Raw genomic sequence first — 20,280 nt, 5'->3', positions numbered from 1 at the left:
CACACACACGCACACACACACACACACACACACACACACACACACACACACACACACACACACACACACACACACACACACACCGATTATTTTTGGAGCACAGTTCTTATATGACACAATGATCTAAAGCCATACGCCGCACCAATGATTCGCCACATGCAACTACTTGCAACCATTATCAGTTGCAAAGTGTTGCAACTGGTGTGGTTTGGGCTTAATATTTCCCTATGGGATTTTCAATAGATGTTTTCTGTGACCTGCAGGGAAAGTGGGAGTGAGGTCTGTACTTCTATAACGCTGACATGCAACGTTTATTGACACCCGCCAACGTTTGGACCAATCAATCAATCAATCAATCAATCGTTGCTGTGCTTGAAAGTCCCGTCGTTGTTATTGGCACACATACTGTAGCTCACATACACACATACTGTAGCTCACACACATACTGTAGCTCACACACATACTGTAGCTCACACACATACTGTAGCTCACACACATACTGTAGCTCACAGCTGAACACACATACTGTAGCTCACAGCTGAACACACATACTGTAGCTCACAGCTGAACACACATACTGTAGCTCACAGCTGAACACACATACTGTAGCTCACAGCTGAACACACATACTGTAGCTCACAGCTGAACACACATACTGTAGCTCACAGCTGAAGGCAAACACACATACTGTAGCTCACAGCTGAAGGCAAACACACATACTGTAGCTCACAGCTGAAGGCAAACATGGACGTCATTGTTGAGGTAAGGATTCGACATCAGGTCGTAAATTACTGCGTTGTCGCACACAGCCGGGAGGATCAAAAGAGGCAGTGCTCATCATCTCCAAAAGGTTGAAATTCTGCTTGAAGAGCCCAAGGCGCAGCGCACCTCTCCCACATTGTTGAACAGTTAATGTAATTAGTAAAACCAGTCAGTCTCACACACTATGGGTGCTATCTTTTGTACGGTATACTGTATCACTCAAAATAAAGATTGTATGGCACATGATTGATCATCACAGTCACAGTTGAGTAGGTAGGCCATACTATTATGCCTAGACTCAAGTGGAGACTGACGGCATCAGAGAAAGCTTGCCTAGGCCGCAAATTGGGCTACTGTCGATCCGGGCCTGGCTGCCCCAAAAAATGCAGATGGCTCCAGCATTAAAGCACGATGCTTGAGCGCGCAATGGGAACTTTTACATACTGTACATACAGCCTATTTGTAATATTGTGAGCTGTTGTTTGTTTACCTTCAGAGCACAGTACTGGTATCTGGTTTGTTTACCTTCAGAGCACAGTACTGGTATCTGGTTTGTTTACCTTCAGAGCACAGTACTGGTATTGGTTTGTTTACCTTCAGAGCACAGTACTGGTATCTGGTTTGTTTACCTTCAGAGCACAGTACTGGTATCTGGTTTGTTTACCTTCAGAGCACAGTACTGGTATCTGGTTTGTTTACCTTCAGAGCACAGTACTGGTATCTGGTTTGTTTACCTTCAGAGCACAGTACTGGTATCTGGTTTGTTTACCTTCAGAGCACAGTACTGGTATCTGGTTTGTTTACCTTCAGAGCACAGTACTGGTATCTGGTTTGTTTACCTTCAGAGCACAGTACTGGTATCTGGTTTGTTTACCTTCAGAGCACAGTACTGGTATCTGGTTTGTTTACCTTCAGAGCACAGTACTGGTATCTGGTTTGTTTACCTTCAGAGCACAGTACTGGTATCTGGTTTGTTTACCTTCAGAGCACAGTACTGGTATCTGGTTTGTTTACCTTCAGAGCACAGTACTGGTATCTGGTGATCTGGTGGTTGCGGTCGCTGTAGCGATCAAGGGGCGTGAACATGACACTGAAGGGACCGGCCCATTGGCTGAACAGAATGAAGAGGTGGTGCCTCAAAGACTGCTGGGGGAACAGGAAGCGTCTGTGGTGGACTGAAGACACGAAGACAGACAACAGAAAGACAGACAGGTTTTGTGGCCGATTTTCTAAATCGATTTTGAAGCAGATACTTTTCAGGAAATGGAAAAAGAAAACAATGGTTCTAATATAGTTATAACTATATTGACAGACAAAACTATTACTACTTCAAAATCGTTCTAAATTAGAGAAAATATATAAAATTATTGTAATAACTTTTACACGCCACTCTTGTATGACAAAGTAGGGCATTCATTTATGAAAAAAATATGAATGAAATATGGAGATACAAGATGTCTGTCCAAAACTGTTACTTTTCAGGATTCAAACTCAAAAATAGCAAAAGTAGCAGATCTACAAGATCAAAGTGTTTGCACCACATTTCGGGATCTGCTACTTTTGTGTGACACTGTTAGTATGATGAAGTATTAGCGTTAATTTACGAAAAAACACAAAAAGTTAAAATATGGAGATAAGGGGCCCTATTTTCGCCATGCTATGAAAAGTTCAAATAGCCAATATACAAGCTCACAACGTGTCAATGTACCGGTAGATCAGCTAGTTGTTTTTTTAAATGTTTTCAAAATAGTAAAAACAAATCAAAAAAATAAAGGCAAAGAAGTTTAGGGATAAGGGGTATAGCATGGCGAAAATAGGGCCCACGATATATTTCCGTCCTGCTGAGGATCTCACCAGGGACACACTGGATGATGTTGGCCACCATGCCGCTGAAGTGAGCCCTGATGTCCTTCAGCACGTCCAGCTCCTTTTCGTTCTCCGCCTCCAGCAGCATGCGGGTCAGGTCCACGTACTCCAGGAACAGAGCTCCCAGAGCCAGGGAGTCCCGCTCCAACGCCCCGTTGGTACTGTAGAGAAACACACACACACACACACACACACACACACACACACACACACACACACACACACACACACACACACACACACACACACACACACACACACACACACACACACACACACACACACACACACACACACACACACACACACACACACACACACACACACACACAGTGGTCAGGAACAGAGCTCCTAGAGCCAGGGAGTCACGCTCCAACTGTAAAGCACCGAAACACAACCATAGCCAGGAACCACCCGAGTGTGTGTGCGTGCGTGTGTGTGTGTGTGTGTGTGTGTGTGCGTGCGTGTGTTAGTTACCTGTCACTGATGACTCCAGCGTCGGCCAGCAGTTCAAAGATCCTGAGGAGCTGCAGTCGGAGCAGGTCTCTCCTCTCTCGCCGCTTCTTGTTCTGGTGACAGAGACACTTACGTTTAACGACACAATCAAATGCACCGGTACACAGATGGACCTGTAACGGTACACAGATGGACCTGTAACGGTACACAGATGGACCTGTAACGGTACACAGATGGACCTGTAACGGTACACAGATGGACCTGTACCGGTACACAGATGGACCTGTAACGGTACACAGATGGACCTGTAACGGTACACAGATGGACCTGTAACGGTACACAGATGGACCTGTACCGGTACACAGATGGACCTGTAACGGTACACAGATGGACCTGTAACGGTACACAGGTGGACCTGTAACGGTACACAGATGGACCTGTAACGGTACACAGGTGGACCTGTAACGGTACACAGATGGACCTGTAACGGTACACAGATGGACCTGTAACGGTACACAGGTGGACCTGTAACGGTACACAGATGGACCTGTAACGGTACACAGGTGGACCTGTAACGGTACACAGATGGACCTGTAACGGTACACAGATGGACCTGTAACGGTACACAGATGGACCTGTAACGGTACACAGATGGACCTGTAACGGTACACAGGTGGACCTGTAACGGTACACAGATGGACCTGTAACGGTACACAGATGGACCTGTAACGGTACACAGATGGACCTGTAACGGTACACAGATGGACCTGTACTGGTACACAGATGGACCTGTAACGGTACACAGATGGACCTGTACCGGTACACAGATGGACCTGGAACGGTACACAGATGGACCTGTAATGGTACACAGATGGACCTGGAACGGTACACAGATGGACCTGTAATGGTACACAGGTGGACCTGTAACGGTACACAGATGGACAGATGGATCCCGATGACCTTTGCTTCTGTCAGCTTACTGTGCACTATCAAATAAATGCACCACCCCCCAAAATAAAAATATATATGTACGTACATATATATGTATGCAGTTTTGTGTGTGGCACCTCATCTACACAGGCAAGGAGCGAGCATTCGTGCAGAAGAACTGTCCTGACATGCAGCGTCGGCCATTGCATTGCGACGTAGCCTGAACCAATCGGGGCCGCGAAACCTCGCTCAAATAGAGACTCTGCGAGCACATTATAGGAGGGGAGGACGACGTCGCTGCACGGCGCGTTGTCGCTCGCGGTACGGCAGGACAGTCACAGTGAAAAACATGTATTCTAATGAGATTTAATCGTTCGCTCGCTCACATCGCTGGCAGTGCAGTGAGGCGTTTTCATCAGGATGGGGAACAATATTATTTCAGTGCTTTCTCACGCCTACTGAGTGCACCTCTCAACACCTTCTAAAGTTGCAGTGGAGAGGAAACTAGGCCCGGGGTCGGGGATGTTGAACAATGAGAACAGAACACCCTAGTTCTTCTCCCTGACCACTGAACAGAACACCCTAGTTCTTCTCCCTGCCCACTGAACAGAACACCCTAGTTCTTCTCCCTGCCCACTGAACAGAACACCCTAGTTCTTCTCCCTGCCCACTGAACAGAACACCCTAGTTCTTCTCCCTGCCTACTGAACAGAACAAAGGAGAGGTCAATGAAGTATAAAATAGTTAAGAGGTTATAAAACAACAACATTTGGAATATCAAGTTTTGTCAGCGTTTAACTCTGGTGAAAACCAGGACAGTTTGCTAGTGAACATTGAAAACCAGGACATTTTAGGGCATTCCCAGACAAACCAGAATGTCTGGTCAGTCGTCACTCTACGTCTCAGTGTGTCTGTGTTTTTGTGTATTTTGTGCAGTTTGTTACCTCAGGTCTACGTTCCAGCGCTTCCTTCATCAGTGGGTGTAGTTCCTCCACTAGCTCTCTGTAAAACACACAGCAGGAAAGAACACATCAAATAATATTATGGTTGGTATGTATGTATATAGCATATAGTATTACATGGAAACACAACCCCTAAAAATGCATGCTGTATTGCATTCAAGGTAGTGGATTTAAATCAGGGGCCTGAGGAAGTGAATTGGTAAATGTCTCACAAGTCACAATATAGAGAGCTCACAGGTTTTGATTTCCAGCATACAGAGTATGCTGGAATGTTCTACTGCAGTGGTTCTCAAACCGTTTAGCTTGAGGCCCAGAAGAGACATTGTATGTCTTCCAGGGAGGCAGACTAGTGAAATCATTATGTACAAGCAAACGCGTGAGAAGAAATATAAGTATAATGTCAATCAGGTTAATTCTGATTCTGATAAACGTGCAATGAAGTGGCAATGTAGCTTAGACCACTGACTGTAGAACATATGAAATGATTTACACATAACATAAAAGGAAAATACACTTTTGAATCAGTTTTTAAAGAAACGTTTTTGTTTCCCCATCCCCATCTCGCATTTCAGACCCTGCATGCCCTATTAAACCTCCTAATCCTCCACAACTGTAAACATTAGACAAACAGTGGTTAAGAATCATCCATACACCTGCCCTTGTCTGCCTTAATCCCTCCGATAACAATGACCTCTCTTTACACAAAACACTGGCTTGTTAAAAATAAAATAAAACTCCACTCTGACAAAATGAAACATCGCCGCTCACAAAGGAACTTCTTTACTTTTCAAAGCCACATAATCCACCCCTCCAACCCCAGCCCACAGAATGTTCTTTTCTCCATCACTAAGCAGTATTTTCTCTCCTCTCCGCCTGTCAGCATGGAACGCCACTCATCTCAGCTATGAGAAGAATGTGCTAGACAGACGGAGGAGGAGGAGGAGGAAAAAAAAATGGGGGAGAGTGTGAATATAAATAGAAAGATGAATTGTGCGTTATTGTAAAAAAAAAAAGAAAAAAGAGAGAGACCAGTAAAAGGTCATGAGGATGAAGGTTCAACGGCAATCCATGCCGCTTTCCTCTCCGTCTCAGATTTATACCAGGAATCATGCTAACTTCTTCTTCCCTTAAAGACTCTACACTACAGGTTGGACTGAGGTACCTGCTTGTTCTGATCGACTCACCTGACTTAATCACGATGTCACGGCAGTTCCAAAACAAGACCCATGTCATGGTGTCTGATCGCCCAGAACTTATTTGAAAGACTGTTTTGTAGGCACTTATTTATTCTGATAGACCAGTGTAGAGATTGTGCGACTGGTACACAAAACAAACAAAACAAACTAACTAACTAACTAACTAACTAACTAACTAACTAACTAACTAACTAACTAACTAACTAACTAACTAACTAACTCACCAATGATAAAAAGAGGGAGAGGACTATGTTGACATGCAAGACAGAGCTCCAGCCGGTGGTAACCTGGTGTAGATGTCTTGGTCATCAATTAGTCATTATAAGCTAAAAAACAACAAAAACAAAGAATAGAAATTCAAACGTTCAAAAATAGCAGATCTACAGTATTGTAGCAGATCTAAAACCTTGTGGATCAGCTATTGAGCATAGGCTTTAAATGATTATAGGTAATGGCACTAAAAAGTAATTCAGTACAATTCACTAACTGTACGAGAATGGTTGAGAAGTGGGGGGGTCCGCAGCAAAATCATGGGTAAGTCTGAGAATTATGCCTATAGTAAACTGGGGTACCGGTAATTTAAATGAAAAACGTTGAGAATCACTGCTGTGTGTGTGTGTGTGTGTGTGTTAAGGCTGTACCCTAGCCCTGTTTTTAGGACTCGAACTTCGGTAGGAATTTTCGAGCGAACATCCGAACCATTTGTTTCTAATTAATTAATTAGATTATTTTCCTATTTTTTCTTCATTTTTATATTTTTGTTGTTGCTGCGCAGCAGTTGAGGAGAATGCAACTATGCATTCTATGCACACAACTTCTGCAGCTGCATCCATATGTTTAGAATTTGCATCAATGATCAAATCCCAATAATAAAAAATATACTTTATTTTGTAAACAACGAAACTGAAGGAGCATCGGCGCTATCGGCTAGTCCCAACTCTCAAGTGTCTGCAGCCTGTCACGAGCCCCGTAATGAACTGATACGTTGTTCCGTATTCTAATGTCGGGTCGGGTGCTTTGGAGAGGTTATCCTTTAAGATGAATAATCAGTTGGATAAATATGATCTGAAGTGGGACGTGTTCCTCAGTCATGTTGCAGGTCCCTTGGTGTGATCCATGGTCAGGCAATGCCCTCTTGATTGTTTATTGTATTACTACACATTATGATACGGTTGATGATGCTGCGTTTGGTCGTGTAAATAATGTAAACTATTTTCACATTTTAATTAGATTTTTCCTTTTTTCCTTTATTTTTATTTGTTTATCTTATCTATCTTAATTGTCTATCCATGAATACGTACTATGCTGTTGTTGCTTGTGTTTGTATTGTAGGTTTTCTGTTTTATGTGTTTGTAAAAAATCTAAAATAAAGTACTGATCATAATGTCGGGTCGGGGAATAAATACAGTATGAATGACGGCGGGACATCTCTGTCCTGCTTTCTTCACGAGAAGAGAAGAGCGCTCACCGCTGCAGACCTGTGGCTGTCAATTCACTTTACGGCATGTGTGAGTTGAAATGAGATGTGAACCTGGGTCTGGGAAGCTCAGAGCTGCAGCCATTGGCTCATGATACGAGTACACGACCAATGGGACAGATCATTCAGTGTTGCTAAGATACCCCCCCCCCCCACACACACACACACCATAGACACACACACACACACACACACACACACACACACACACCCTTGGACGATGGGGTCTATTCTCAAACTTAGCTCTGCTCAAAGTTAACTTGTATGTAACGAGTGGCACTGACAGGCGCTCAAAATAATAATACAAATAAAAACGATTTTTCGACTCATATACGTTTTGAGTCGCGGGAGGCATGAGTCATAATCGAGTCGATTTTCAACATTTTTCAACATCACTACTCGTTAGCTGTCTCTCTTTCATTAATTTGTTCCACCTGTGTAGGCTACTCTCAGAAGCGCATTGAGTGTGTGTGTGTGTGTGTGTGTGTGTGTGTGTGTGTGTGTGTGTCACTGTGTTTGTCTCTTCTGCCGTCTGCAGGACTTTCAAATAATTGTAAACACAACATGAACATAGTACTCTTATTATGCATATTGCATTCTCGCCGAGATATATTTCTGAGTAAAAAATAATATATATATAATAATTTGTTTTTATAATAATAATAATAAAAAACGAATGGTTCAAGGCCATAAATTAAGATTCGAGTGCCAACCTTAACGAGCGAACATTCGAACCCTGAATGTTCGGGGACAGCCTTTGTGTGTGAGGGTGTGTGTGTGTGTGTGTGTGTGTGTTCCAGTACCTGAAGACCAGAGCGTTGGTGCGTCCCAACCCGAGGACCAGAGATTCTGTGATCTCCAAACTCTCTGCTCTCATCAGAGGAACTAGCTGCTTCAACAACCAGGCTACTGACGGTGTACCGATCACCTGAAACAGTAAATATGGTAACATTATATTACTACTGTAACAACCTGAAACATTACGGTATAAATATGATAACATTATTACTACTGTAACAACCTGACTGTGCACCGATCACCTGAAACATTACCGTAAATATGATAACATTATTATATTATTATAGTTTTTCTTTTTCTTTTTTACTTTTCCTGAATCTCAAAAGATTTTCTGAAGTTTAAAAACATGTCTGGAGTTTTCTTTAAAAACTACATTGCACCACCGATCCGACCAATATGTCTGAGTCCCAGTGTCGGTTGTACTGAATAACTGCTAGGTTGCATAATGTCTTAAGACTAGAGTAAATCTAAGATGTATACAGGGCAGACACCATAACGACATCATCTTATCTTGTGTTCACCATCATCCACTGGAATGCGCTGACGGCAAGCACATTATATTGCACTCCAAAACGAGCTGACAACGAGCACATTATATTGCCCTCTAAAACGCTGCTATTTTCTTTCTTCTCATTCTTTCTTTCAACATTTGTTTTAGTCATAGCCTTCCATAGATATACTTTTGACCTTTTGTACCCATTTTATACCTCTGTTTTTGTATGAATTTGTTTTCCCAGTGTAATGAAATGTAATGTACTCTATGGTCTGACTGCGGATGTAAATCTTTGCTAAATGCGGTGTATTTACGGTACATTACATTCATTGTATTGTTCATTAACATGCAGGGTCCCGTCAAAATAAACAAATGAATAAATCAAACATCAAACGGCCAGTTCCCACCTGATGTTATGTGGGAATACGGTGGGTATGCATTTGTGATCATAGCCTGAATCGTTGGCTTTGAATTATCCAAAGAGGATGACACGATCTCACTCCATACAACAGGCCTTGTACATACAACAACATGTACAAGCACCTTTCAACCTTAGCTCAACCGTCTTCCAGGAGAAGGTCGCTGGATTGAATTTCCACAGATCAGTTAAGACTAGCTGAGTGTGGCCACCAAATATGTGGTGTTCCGCCTCAGCAATCCATCTCCCAGGGGTCTAGCACATTGTAACAGGGATAGTATGCCCCGTTCTCGGCTGATACCGACAATAAGCCTCTCCGACAGACTTACTTACTGTGTGTGTGTGTGAGTGTGAGTGTGAGTGTGAGTGTGAGTGTGTGTGTGTGTGTGTGCACAGGCACCTTGTTGTCATAGGTGACGCTGCCATCGGGCGTGGTGGCGGTGATCTCGGGCGTGGAGGCTCGCAGGTGACCAGGTGACATGATGCTGGGCTTGGCCACGCCCAGACACAGGATCAGGTAGTTCCTCCACAGCGGCACGTAGCTGTCACTGGATCCCGCCATGCTCGCTCTCTTGGCGTTGACGGGACTGCTGCGGAGAACATGCACGTGGACACACACACAACACACCCAGAGGTTTATACTGCTGCGGAGAACATGCACGTGGACACACACAACACGCAACACACCCAAAGGTTTATACTTGTGCAGAGGACATGATCACTGTCCATTGTGGGATTTTCGCGACAATTTTCCTCTGGGTTTTTCCTCAAATGAAATCATGTTTTGCATGAAATTAAATGAAATTAAATCATGTTTTGAATGAAATTAAATGAAATTAAATCCAAAAAAATAAAAAAATAAATAAAGCATTGTGGATTTTCTTGCCGGTTTCCTAGTTAGTTTTCTAAAATAAAATTAAATATGGGCTCATACCTCCAGTCTGACATACATGTTACCTACTTTTTGAGGTACTGGTGAAGTTGAAAATGCAGCAAAACATTTAATAACCACTTAATCCATATATACTTCATTGGCTGGAGTCCCCCGAGGATCTACAATTGGACCTGCCCCGAAAATTGGAGACCTTAAACCTCACACAACGCATCACACTGTGATCCATTGTGAGCTCGCAGATCATCAATATTCAGCAAAGGTAGTTACCCCAGAGTAACAACGCTAGGAGTACAAGTGGTTTACAGCTATTAAGCAGTGAACAGTTGACCAAACACCTTGAAAGCAAGGAAAAAGCTTGTCGACATACAGGTCAGCACACAGCCACCAGGAGTCACCATTTCCGTTATTCTTTTTACTACGGTTACTGAGAAATGTCCACTGGAAAACTTGTTGTCATGTAGCAATGCTAATGGAAACGAACGGTGTCAGCTAGCTAGTATCTGTTGACCCCCACTAATTCTGGCACCCTTGCAAGCACCCAGCTTCGGCCCATCACGTCATTAACTACACACCTGTAAAGTTTCGTGACTGCATCTTGCACGGTTGCGACCGCTATCACGCTATCGCGGTGACAAAATCTGTCCATAGACATAAAGAACACACACACACACACAGACTCACAAGGTGAGAACAGTACCAGCCACGCTGTCGCGGCTGGTCAAAAATAAAATTGCCTTTGCTTCCTGCATGTGTTGTATTTCATAATGATAAGGATAATGAATTTGTCTGTAAAGGGCTTTTCCAAAATAATGATAAATTGCTTTACGGAACAAATAAAATACAAAACAAAACATTTTCATTATAGCTGAAAATCGTGAAGCTCACAAGCTTGACACGTTTTGCGCAGACTAATCGCTTTAGTCAATTAAAGAAAAGGAAAATGTAACAGAATTTCTTGCTGTTGATTTGTTGGTGTTGTCGTGTGTCGTACTTAGGGTCCACCAGGGGCAGCAGCAGCTGGAGGCGTGTGAAGGCGTAGGGCCAGGCATAGCCCAGGGCGGTGGGGCAGTGCTTGGGCAGGTGCTCCTGGCGCAGGAAGCTGTGCAGACACAGCACCCAGGGGTCCTTGACACACTGGGCGTAGATCCACACGTGGCTGGGACTCTTCACATCGTACGCACTGCTCACCAGCCTGGCCGTCCACTCCACCAGCCACTGGAGGTCCACGTGGTGGTTCATGGGCAGGGTGGACTGGAGAGGAGTGGAGGAGTTAAAGATATATATTTACACAGTTACACACTAACATAGTGTAAAGGTTCTTGCAGATAGGGCTGGGCGGTATGGATGTTTTGTTATCGCGGTAATAAATCACCGTTTACCGACGGTATGGAGCTATCACGATATTGAGCGATACCTAAAAAAAAAGATCATAAGATCGTAAAGGCACGGTGGCGCAGTACTCCTCATGCATTGAAGGCAGCATGAGCTCAGTTTGGGTTTCTCCCCAAGTTGGCAGAGGGAAAGCAGCACCCAGGATGACAGCTTAGGTAATTGGCACCAGGTGAAAAATAGGTTACAAAATCGTGGGATCAAATTCTTTATTAAAAAAAAATATATATATAGGGGCACGGTGGCACAGTTGGTAGTGCTGTCGCCTCACAGCTAGAAGGTCCTGGGTTCGATTCCCGCTGGGGACGCTGTGGGCACTGGCGGCGTGTTCCCTCCTCCGCGTCATCAGTGCCCATACCCGAGGCGGGGGTTGGCGAAAGGGCCTTTCTGTGTGGAGTTTGCATATTCTCCCCGTGTCCCCTAGGGTTAGATACCCTCACAAAAACATGCCGTAATCCTGGTCTCTAAAACTACCTCCCCCTGGCCAGCCGGGGCGCCTGATGGAGGGGAAAGGAACTGGTCGGAATAACGTGTCCCTTCCACGCGCTACGTCCGGCCGGGGAAATTCCCCTCTGTCAGGTGAAAAGAAGCAGCTTGGACTCCTCATGCATAGAAGGAGGCATGAGGTCAGTCCGCTGCCCCCCCAGGTTGGCAGAGGAAGTGTAGCGCCCAGGATTACATTAGATAATTGGCACTGGGTGAAAAGAAAACTGGGTTACAAAATCGTGGGATAAAAATGTAAAAGAAATAAAAATAATAATAATAATCAAGGTTATGAACTCAATACCGCGGTATACCTTACACAACCACGGTTGCCGAAACATCTTCTACATGCTGCTTAATGTAATTAAACCAAAAACACACCCAACCAGAGAACACGCACGGACGCATGCACGCGCACACACACAACAGTAACCGAATGCTCACAGAGTCAGAGTGGGCCACGTGCACGAAGCTGTCCATCACCGCTGGGCTCAGCTGATCCATGATCTCTATCATTGGTTTGTCATCGTCCTGGAGGACACACACACACACACACACACAGTGTGAGTGATTTTCGTTTTTCATTTAAATTACCGGTACCCCAGTTTACTAGGCAACAGGTACCCCAGTTTATTGGGGTACCTGTAATTTGTATTAATTCACACTCATGTTTATGTTTCAAAAAGTACATCGTTATTGGGTTTAGGGTTAACACTAAGCCTAACCCTAACCCTCTGGTTATATTGGTGGGCCTTGATGGCATCATAATGCCTTATACTTAGATTACATTCCAATTTACACTTGGTTGCATGCTGAAAATAGCCAATCAACAGTGGATGGTGGAGCGAGGGGACTGGGCCAGGGCGCTACCTCAGCGTGTCCCAGAGCGGTGAAGAGACAGCGGATCTCTCGGAGGACGCCCACCGCCAGCTTCCTGGTGCTGGTCTGACAGGAACACAGCAACAACAAGGCCAGACCCTCCACCGCATGCAGCACCGAACAGTGAGGAGTACGCTCCGACAGCCTGGGACTGGTCTGGAGAGATGGAGACATTATAAAGGCATTTTATAATCCCAAGGATGGATGGACAGAGAGAAAGAAAGATGGATGGACAGAGAGAGTAAGAAAGATGGATGGAGAGAGAGAGAGAGAGAGAGAGAAAGATGGATGGACAGAGAGAAAGAAAGATGGATGGACAGAGAGAAAGAAAGATGGATGGACAGAGAGAAAGAAAGATGGATGGAGAGAGAGAGAGAGAGAAAGATGGATGGACAGAGAGTAAGAAAGATGGACGGACAGAGAGAGTAAGAAAGATGGATGGACAGAGAGAAATAAAGATGGATGGAGAGAAATAAAGATGGATGGAGAGAGAGAGAAAGATGGATGGACAGAGAGAAAGAAAGATGGATGGAGAGAGAGAAAGAAAGATGGATGGAGAGAGAGAAAGAAAGATGGATGGAGAGAGAGAGAGAGAGAAAGATGGATGGAGAGAGAGAGAAAGAAAGATGGATGGACAGAGAGAAAGAAAGATGGATGGACAGAGAGAAATAAAGATGGATGGAGAGAGAGAAAGAAAGATGGATGGACAGAGAGAAAGAAAGATGGATGGAGAGAGAGAAATAAAGATGGATGGACAGAGAGAAAGAACGATTGATTGATTGATTGATTGATTGATTGATTGACCTTAATTTATTCTCGAAAAAGCATTGAGGTTCACCCTCATTTGACAGTGCTGCCGAGATCACATACACAAAATCTAAAATTAAGACAGATATAATATTTAATATATAATAATATATGTAATAATATATTTATATAAAACATAAAAACAAATCTACGAGTAAGGCATGAATATATAACACACAAGCAGTGAAATAAAAAATAAGTCAAAAACAATCACATATTGGAGATTTAAAAGCAGGTTATTAAATTGTCCATAGGATATTGGGGTATTAATTTGTAGTGCTTGTTGTAGAGTGTTCCATGAAGTAGGGGCATCGAAGCAGAAAGCAGATTTTCCCAGTTCAGACTGTACAGATGGGACCTCTAGTGCAAGCCATTCACTTGAATCCATCAATGGCTTTCAAAATAAACTGTCAGTGCCTAGATCTCCTCTCAGAGAGGGAAGACCAACCTACCCTGTCATAGAGGGTACAATGGTGAGTGCTGTAGCTTTCACCAGTGATAATTCTAAGTGCTGAGTGATAAACTGGATGGATGGAGAGAGAGAAGGAAAGACGATGGAGAGAGAGAAGGAAAGATGGATGGAGAGAGAGAAAGAAAGATGGATGGAGAGAAAGATGGAGAGAGAAGGACAAAGACGGGGGACGAGAGGGAGTGTGAGAGTGTGAGAACGAGGCGAAGAAAATAGAATGTGAGCGATAGGTAGAGATAGAGTATTTAGTGAGAGAGAGAGAGAGAGAGAGAGAGAGAGAGAGAGAGAGAGAGAGAGAAAGAGTGAAGAGAATAAAGGAACCAGACAGCCGTTAGATTGAATACAAACAAACAATGACAAATAATGACAATAAACCATATTTACACAGCTAGAGCTGCAGATTGCTTTGCGGACCATGAAACAGTAATTGAACTGAATGAGGTGGGCAGTGAACATGCTGAAAGGGAATTAAATCAAGCCCTCGCTGCAGGCCATGTCCTTGGAGACAGTTTCATTTGACCTTAACCACTATTATCTGGGGAGAACATTAAGCCAAAAATAGCAGATCTACAAGCTTAAAACGCATCGCGTTTGCTATTTTCCTGCCAAAGCATTCCCCACAATATGGATGCTGGGGTTTAAGTGGTTAAGTGGTTAAGCCTCATTTATAATGGGAAGACAGCTGTTTGGAGCTTCTGGCAGGCTGTGAGCCACTTGGCTCAACACCTGCTGAAATGTCTAGTGGCTCACTCACATAGGTTGAATGCCTACAATGTACGGCGGTCTAATAGCCTTAAGTATAGAGTTACCTTTGAACAGCCTCTGCACTAACCGCTGATTTGCTTGTCATGAAAATCCACTTCAAAACGGTGTAATCGCTTATTGTAGTGTAGAAAAGTATTCCATAGCGACGATGATAGACTATCATAAATATCCAGAGCCATCGGTCACCAACTTGTCTTATACAGTATGAACCTGACTTTACATCCTCAGATACGGACTAGACTTCCGTCTGGACCATGCAGGGGTTGCCAGATCTTGTTCAGCTTCCTCCAGGATGCAAACGTATGACAATACATGAATTCATCACATTGGCTCCAATTCAAAACCAGTGAATTCAAAGAATGTTGGAACATTTCTGGAAAAAGTTTTCCAGGGAATTTGACAGTGTAGATTGGGGTCCCCAATCAGCATTGTTCCATTTGTACACTCTTCAGAGTTACAAAACCCTGTCTATTTGGAGCCCTGGTGATTAGAACCACTGTCTTTATAGAGCCACTAGGAGACCCCATGACTGAGGGTCAGATCGTATTGAAAGGTGCTACTCTTTATAAAATAAGTTTACCCTCAGTCACTCTGCATTGAAAGGTGCTACTGTTTATAAAATAAGTTTACCCTCAGTCACTCTGCATTGAAAGGTGCTACTGTTTATTTAAGCAATAAGCCACGAGAGGTCTCAGGTTACCGGGTATTTTACACTGCCTGGGGGCGTAGGTGGACCCGACGCGAAGCGGAGGGTCTTCTACCCCCCAGCCAGTGTAAAATACCCGGTAAGCTGGGGCCTCGAGTGGCTTATTGCTTTTCTAAAACGGTTACAAACATAATAGCAATATTATCCTAATAAAACTATTAAATTCACAAAAGTAGCTACGCTTTGCGCCACCAGAGCGAGCGAGCCAGAGCCACAACACTTCCTTGTTTTGCTCCGTAAGTAGCCTATGTGACGGGAGAATAGCGCTTGATGTATTTACGGGGCTGCCTGGAGCCACACATTCACAGTCATATGAGCCGGGCGGTGCTTAGACGCCCGCACGTGTTTGTAAAGCAATCAAGCACTCCCCTTTCCCAGTTCAGCTACAAGGCTGCAGGATGATACAAAGTGATTGAAGGAGTGGGTTATCGGTGAACTTTACACCGGTCACGTGACGGTAACCAGCCAATCAGAATGAAGTATTGGGACTACCCGTTTTAGAAAAAATAAGTTTACCCTCAGTCACTCTGCATTGAAAGGTGCTACTGTTTATAAAATAAGTTTACCTCAGCCCCTCCTCGGACCTTGCCCTGAGCTTGCTGCAGGGTGAGTCTCCACTGAGTCAGCAGTTGGAGGAGCAGTTTGACGGAGGAGTCCTGTAGACCCTGGTGGGTGTCCTGGACCTGAGAGACAAACACACAACCCAAGTTAATACCCTGGTGTAGACCCTGGTGGGTGTCCTGGACCTGAGAGACACACACACAACCCAAGTTAAGCCTGTGAGGTGAGGAGAGAGAGGACCAACCCAAGTTAAGCCTGTGAGGTGAGGAGAGAGAGGACCAACCCAAGTTAAGCCTGATTTACACTTAGTTAGTTGAAGCTGATAAATATGGCTTCTCTCTCCTGATTGGAGGAAATTTGTGATGGTGATCCACCTGAACATGTATTTACTGAAGAGCTGGAGAGATGGGGAGACCAGTGACACTGAACAAGCAACGATTATCAGAATATATAGAGCTTAAACCGTTTTAACAAAAACCTGATTGCTTGCACTGCCTTTAATTAATTCCACATGCCGATACACTAAACCAGTGGTGTAAAATGAAACCAAATTAACCTTAACAGGTCAATTTTACTCTCTCAAGAGTTACATTATTGTTAAACATCTGCATTATTGCCTGTTATCTCTCCAAATCTTATACAACGACAACAAAATCTTCTTTTTTAGATTTTGGCCTGTGATCATCAAATGGTGGTCTGTGGCTCAGATGCTGAATAAATAATGGGTTTTGATATGATATGCACTAAACGCCAAACTTGAACGTGAGCGTGAAATGTAATCGCAGGAAGTTGAATCCCTCTCTCAGCAGGAAGTGGGTGTAACAACGTACCTCTCTCAACAGGAAGTGGGTGTAACAACGTACCTCTCTCAGCAGGAAGTGGGTGTAACAACGTACCTCTCTCAACAGGAAGTGTGTGTAACCGAACAGCACATCTTCCCTCCAATCGGAGAAGTCCAGAAGCAGGCTCTGCAAGGAATTCTGGGAAATGAGGCGGAGCTCGTCGTCCATATGGACAGTCAGTCTGGAGAGGAAAGAAACACAGAGTTACATCATCGACACCACAGCATTATGGAGTCTGTGCACTGTAAAGAAACACAGAGTTACATCATCGACACCGTAGCATTATGGAGTCTGTGCACTGTAAAGAAACACAGAGTTACATCATCGACACCGTAGCATTATGGAGTCTGTGCACTGTAAAGAAACACAGTTACATCATCGACACCACAGCATTATGGAGTCTGTGCACTGTAAAGAAACACAGAGTTACATCATCGACACCACAGCATTATGGAGTCTGTGCACTGTAAAAGAAACACAGAGTTACATGATCGACACCACAGCATTATGGAGTCTGTGCACTGTAAAGAAACACAGAGTTACATCATCGACACCACAGCATTATGGAGTCTGTGCACTGTAAAGAAACACAGAGTCACATCATCGACACCACAGCATTATGGAGTCTGTGCACTGTAAAGAAACACAGAGTCACATCATCGACACCACAGCATTATGGAGTCTGTGCACTGTAAAGAAACACAGAGTTACATCATCGACACCGTAGCATTATGGAAACTGTGCACTGTGAAGTTCACATCACAATGACATTATTTTAACCCCCTGAACCTTAGCGAACCTATTCTGCGTGACAACATTCACCAAACAATAGCAGATCTACATGCTCACTGCTCAGCTTTCACATCGGCTGTTATGGGAATAACTATTCACTATTTAAAAATCTCTCTAGGTCATCCTCAGACGAGCCCTCCATCGTTTGTTCTCCTGCGTCTTTCTTGAGTACATCCACATTATTTTAATGTGGGACGTTCTCGTGACCGGTGCCGTGACCGCTGCCCATGTGTAGGTTCCCATAGCACTAACTTGCGTTAAAAATGATGTTCAGAGCCGTGATGATTCAGCTACGTTTTCAAAGACAAAAACAAAACAAATTGCGAGGTGTTTTTTAACAGTATCTTGCAGATACAGTAATTTCTTCTTGCTGTCAAGCATCAAAGAGGCCTAACAGCAGTGAAGCTGCACAGCAGACCCACCGTGACAGCAGGTCAATGAGCTCAGGTTTGGACATGCCATCTGGGAGGATGCGAGGAATGGCCGCCACGCACGTCCTGAACAGATCGATCTTCGGTTTCCTCTCTCCGCTGTGAGGTGAGGAGAGAGAGGATGTTTTAGGATATTACACTTTCATTACTAGAGCAGCGATTCTGTGAGGATTTTATTGATGATAGAACATGAATATATATTAAAAAATGTTTCACAAGAATTTAAAATATAACTTTCTTTTACCCAAGATTAATTTGAAATAGATCTACAGATCTACAGATAAGCTACTTCCAAATAGCCGGTGCATACTGTATAAGGTTTAGCCCATTTTAGGCGGGAACCCCTTTTGGTGTTATGCTTTAGCTATTTAAAAATAGCAGATCTACAAGCTCGTAGCGCGCCACCGAGTGGCGCGCTACGAGCTTGTAGGTCTGCTATTTTTGAAAAATCGAAGAACGACTGACATAGAAACATAGCTTTTTCAGAAAACAGTCATTTTCAAACAGACATTTTTAGAATCTGATCTCAGGTCAGAATGGGTTAAAGTGTTCATGTGACCTCTGGTTCTATTAGGAGGGGACAGGAGGTGTGCCAGGTGGAGAGACAATATTTCTCTGGTTCTATTGGTAGGGGACAGGAGGTGTGCAAGGTGGAGAGACGTACGTGATCATGTCCTTATTTCTCTGGTTCTATTGGTAGGGGACAGGAGGTGTTATTTCTCTGGTTCTATTGGTAGGGGACAGGAGGTGTGCAAGGTGGAGAGACATACGTGATCATGTCCTTATTTCTCTGGTTCTATTGGTAGGGGACAGGAGGTGTGCAAGGTGGAGAGACGTTATTTCTCTGGTTCTATTGGTAGGGGATAGGAGGTGTTATTTCTCTGGTTCTATTGGTAGGGGATAGGAGGTGTTATTTCTCTGGTTCTATTGGTAGGGGACAGGAGGTGTGCCAGGTGGAGACGTCGTTATTTCTCTGGTTCTATTGGTAGGGGACAGGAGGTGTGCAAGGTGGAGAGACGTTATTTCTCTGGTTCTATTGGTAGGGGATAGGAGGTGTGCAAGGTGGAGAGACGTTATTTCTCTGGTTCTATTGGTAGGGGATAGGAGGTGTTATTTCTCTGGTTCTATTGGTAGGGGACAGGAGGTGTGCCAGGTGGAGAGACGTTATTTCTCTGGTTCTATTGGTAGGGGACAGGAGGTGTTATTTCTCTGGTTCTATTGGTAGGGGACAGGAGGTGTTATTTCTCTGGTTCTATTGGTAGGGGACAGGAGGTGTTATTTCTCTGGTTCTACTGGTAGGGGACAGGAGGTGTGGTTCTATTGGTAGGGGACAGGAGGTGTGGTTCTATTGGTAGGGGACAGGAGGTGTTATTTCTCTGGTTCTATTGGTAGGGGACAGGAGGTGTGGTTCTATTGGTAGGGGACAGGAGGTGTTATTTCTCTGGTTCTATTGGTAGGGGACAGGAGGTGTGCCAGGTGGAGAGACGTACGTGATCATGTCCTCGGGCTCCTTGTTGAGCATCTGGACGTTGGTGAGCATCATGGAGCGTCCCACCTCCTTGTCCAGGTGTCTCAGGATGCTGTCCAGGGCCTTACGCACCTGAGAGTAGTACAGTGACATGCCTGCAGACAGGACAGACAAGGACACACAGAGACAGACATAATAGACAGACACAGACAGGCAGACAGACACAGTTTAAGCATGCATGCGTAAATACTGTATGCACACATCAATCCATCCACGACCGGGGGCCTGCATGTCAATAAAAGGTTTTTCTTTATTTCTTTATTTTTTCATGGCACTGCGGCTTGCCCACAGGCACCGATAATCAAAGACAGGCGCTGGTCGAAATGTCAGTATGAACATATTTTTTAAAGATTGCCTCTGTGGAAACCAAGGACT

The 20,280-nt window shown here is 44.2% G+C and overlaps 1 protein-coding gene across 7 annotated transcripts in view; it reads right to left on the bottom strand.

Annotated features, from left to right (window-relative positions):
- Window positions 1-20,280, bottom strand: part of fryb (furry homolog b) — a 120,880-nt gene that overhangs the window by 35,320 nt on the left and 65,280 nt on the right. For 3 of the 7 annotated variants that reach the window (XM_083786046.1, XM_083786041.1, XM_083786043.1), the window contains exons 16-29: window positions 19,868-20,000; window positions 18,369-18,476; window positions 17,209-17,335; window positions 16,318-16,434; window positions 12,996-13,160; window positions 12,570-12,656; window positions 11,245-11,504; window positions 10,826-10,891; window positions 9,759-9,948; window positions 8,453-8,577; window positions 4,959-5,016; window positions 3,106-3,197; window positions 2,617-2,789; window positions 1,777-1,937 (exon numbers count right to left, since the gene is read on the bottom strand). In XM_083786046.1, coding sequence (XP_083642172.1) covers window positions 1,777-1,937; window positions 2,617-2,789; window positions 3,106-3,197; window positions 4,959-5,016; window positions 8,453-8,577; window positions 9,759-9,948; window positions 10,826-10,891; window positions 11,245-11,504; window positions 12,570-12,656; window positions 12,996-13,160; window positions 16,318-16,434; window positions 17,209-17,335; window positions 18,369-18,476; window positions 19,868-20,000 — 1,862 coding nt within the window. The remainder of the gene's footprint in view (window positions 1-1,776; window positions 1,938-2,616; window positions 2,790-3,105; window positions 3,198-4,958; window positions 5,017-8,452; window positions 8,578-9,758; window positions 9,949-10,825; window positions 10,892-11,244; window positions 11,505-12,569; window positions 12,657-12,995; window positions 13,161-16,317; window positions 16,435-17,208; window positions 17,336-18,368; window positions 18,477-19,867; window positions 20,001-20,280) is intronic. The other 4 variants (XM_083786047.1, XM_083786044.1, XM_083786042.1 and 1 more) reach the window with 3 other exon arrangements.

This window comes from Protomyctophum parallelum (genome assembly GCF_964188405.1).
Source record: "Protomyctophum parallelum genome assembly, chromosome: 1".
Classification (NCBI taxonomy): Eukaryota; Metazoa; Chordata; class Actinopteri; order Myctophiformes; family Myctophidae; genus Protomyctophum; species Protomyctophum parallelum.
The sequence above is the reverse complement of the archived record's forward strand: the minus strand, read 5'-3'. Positions and strand labels throughout refer to the sequence as shown.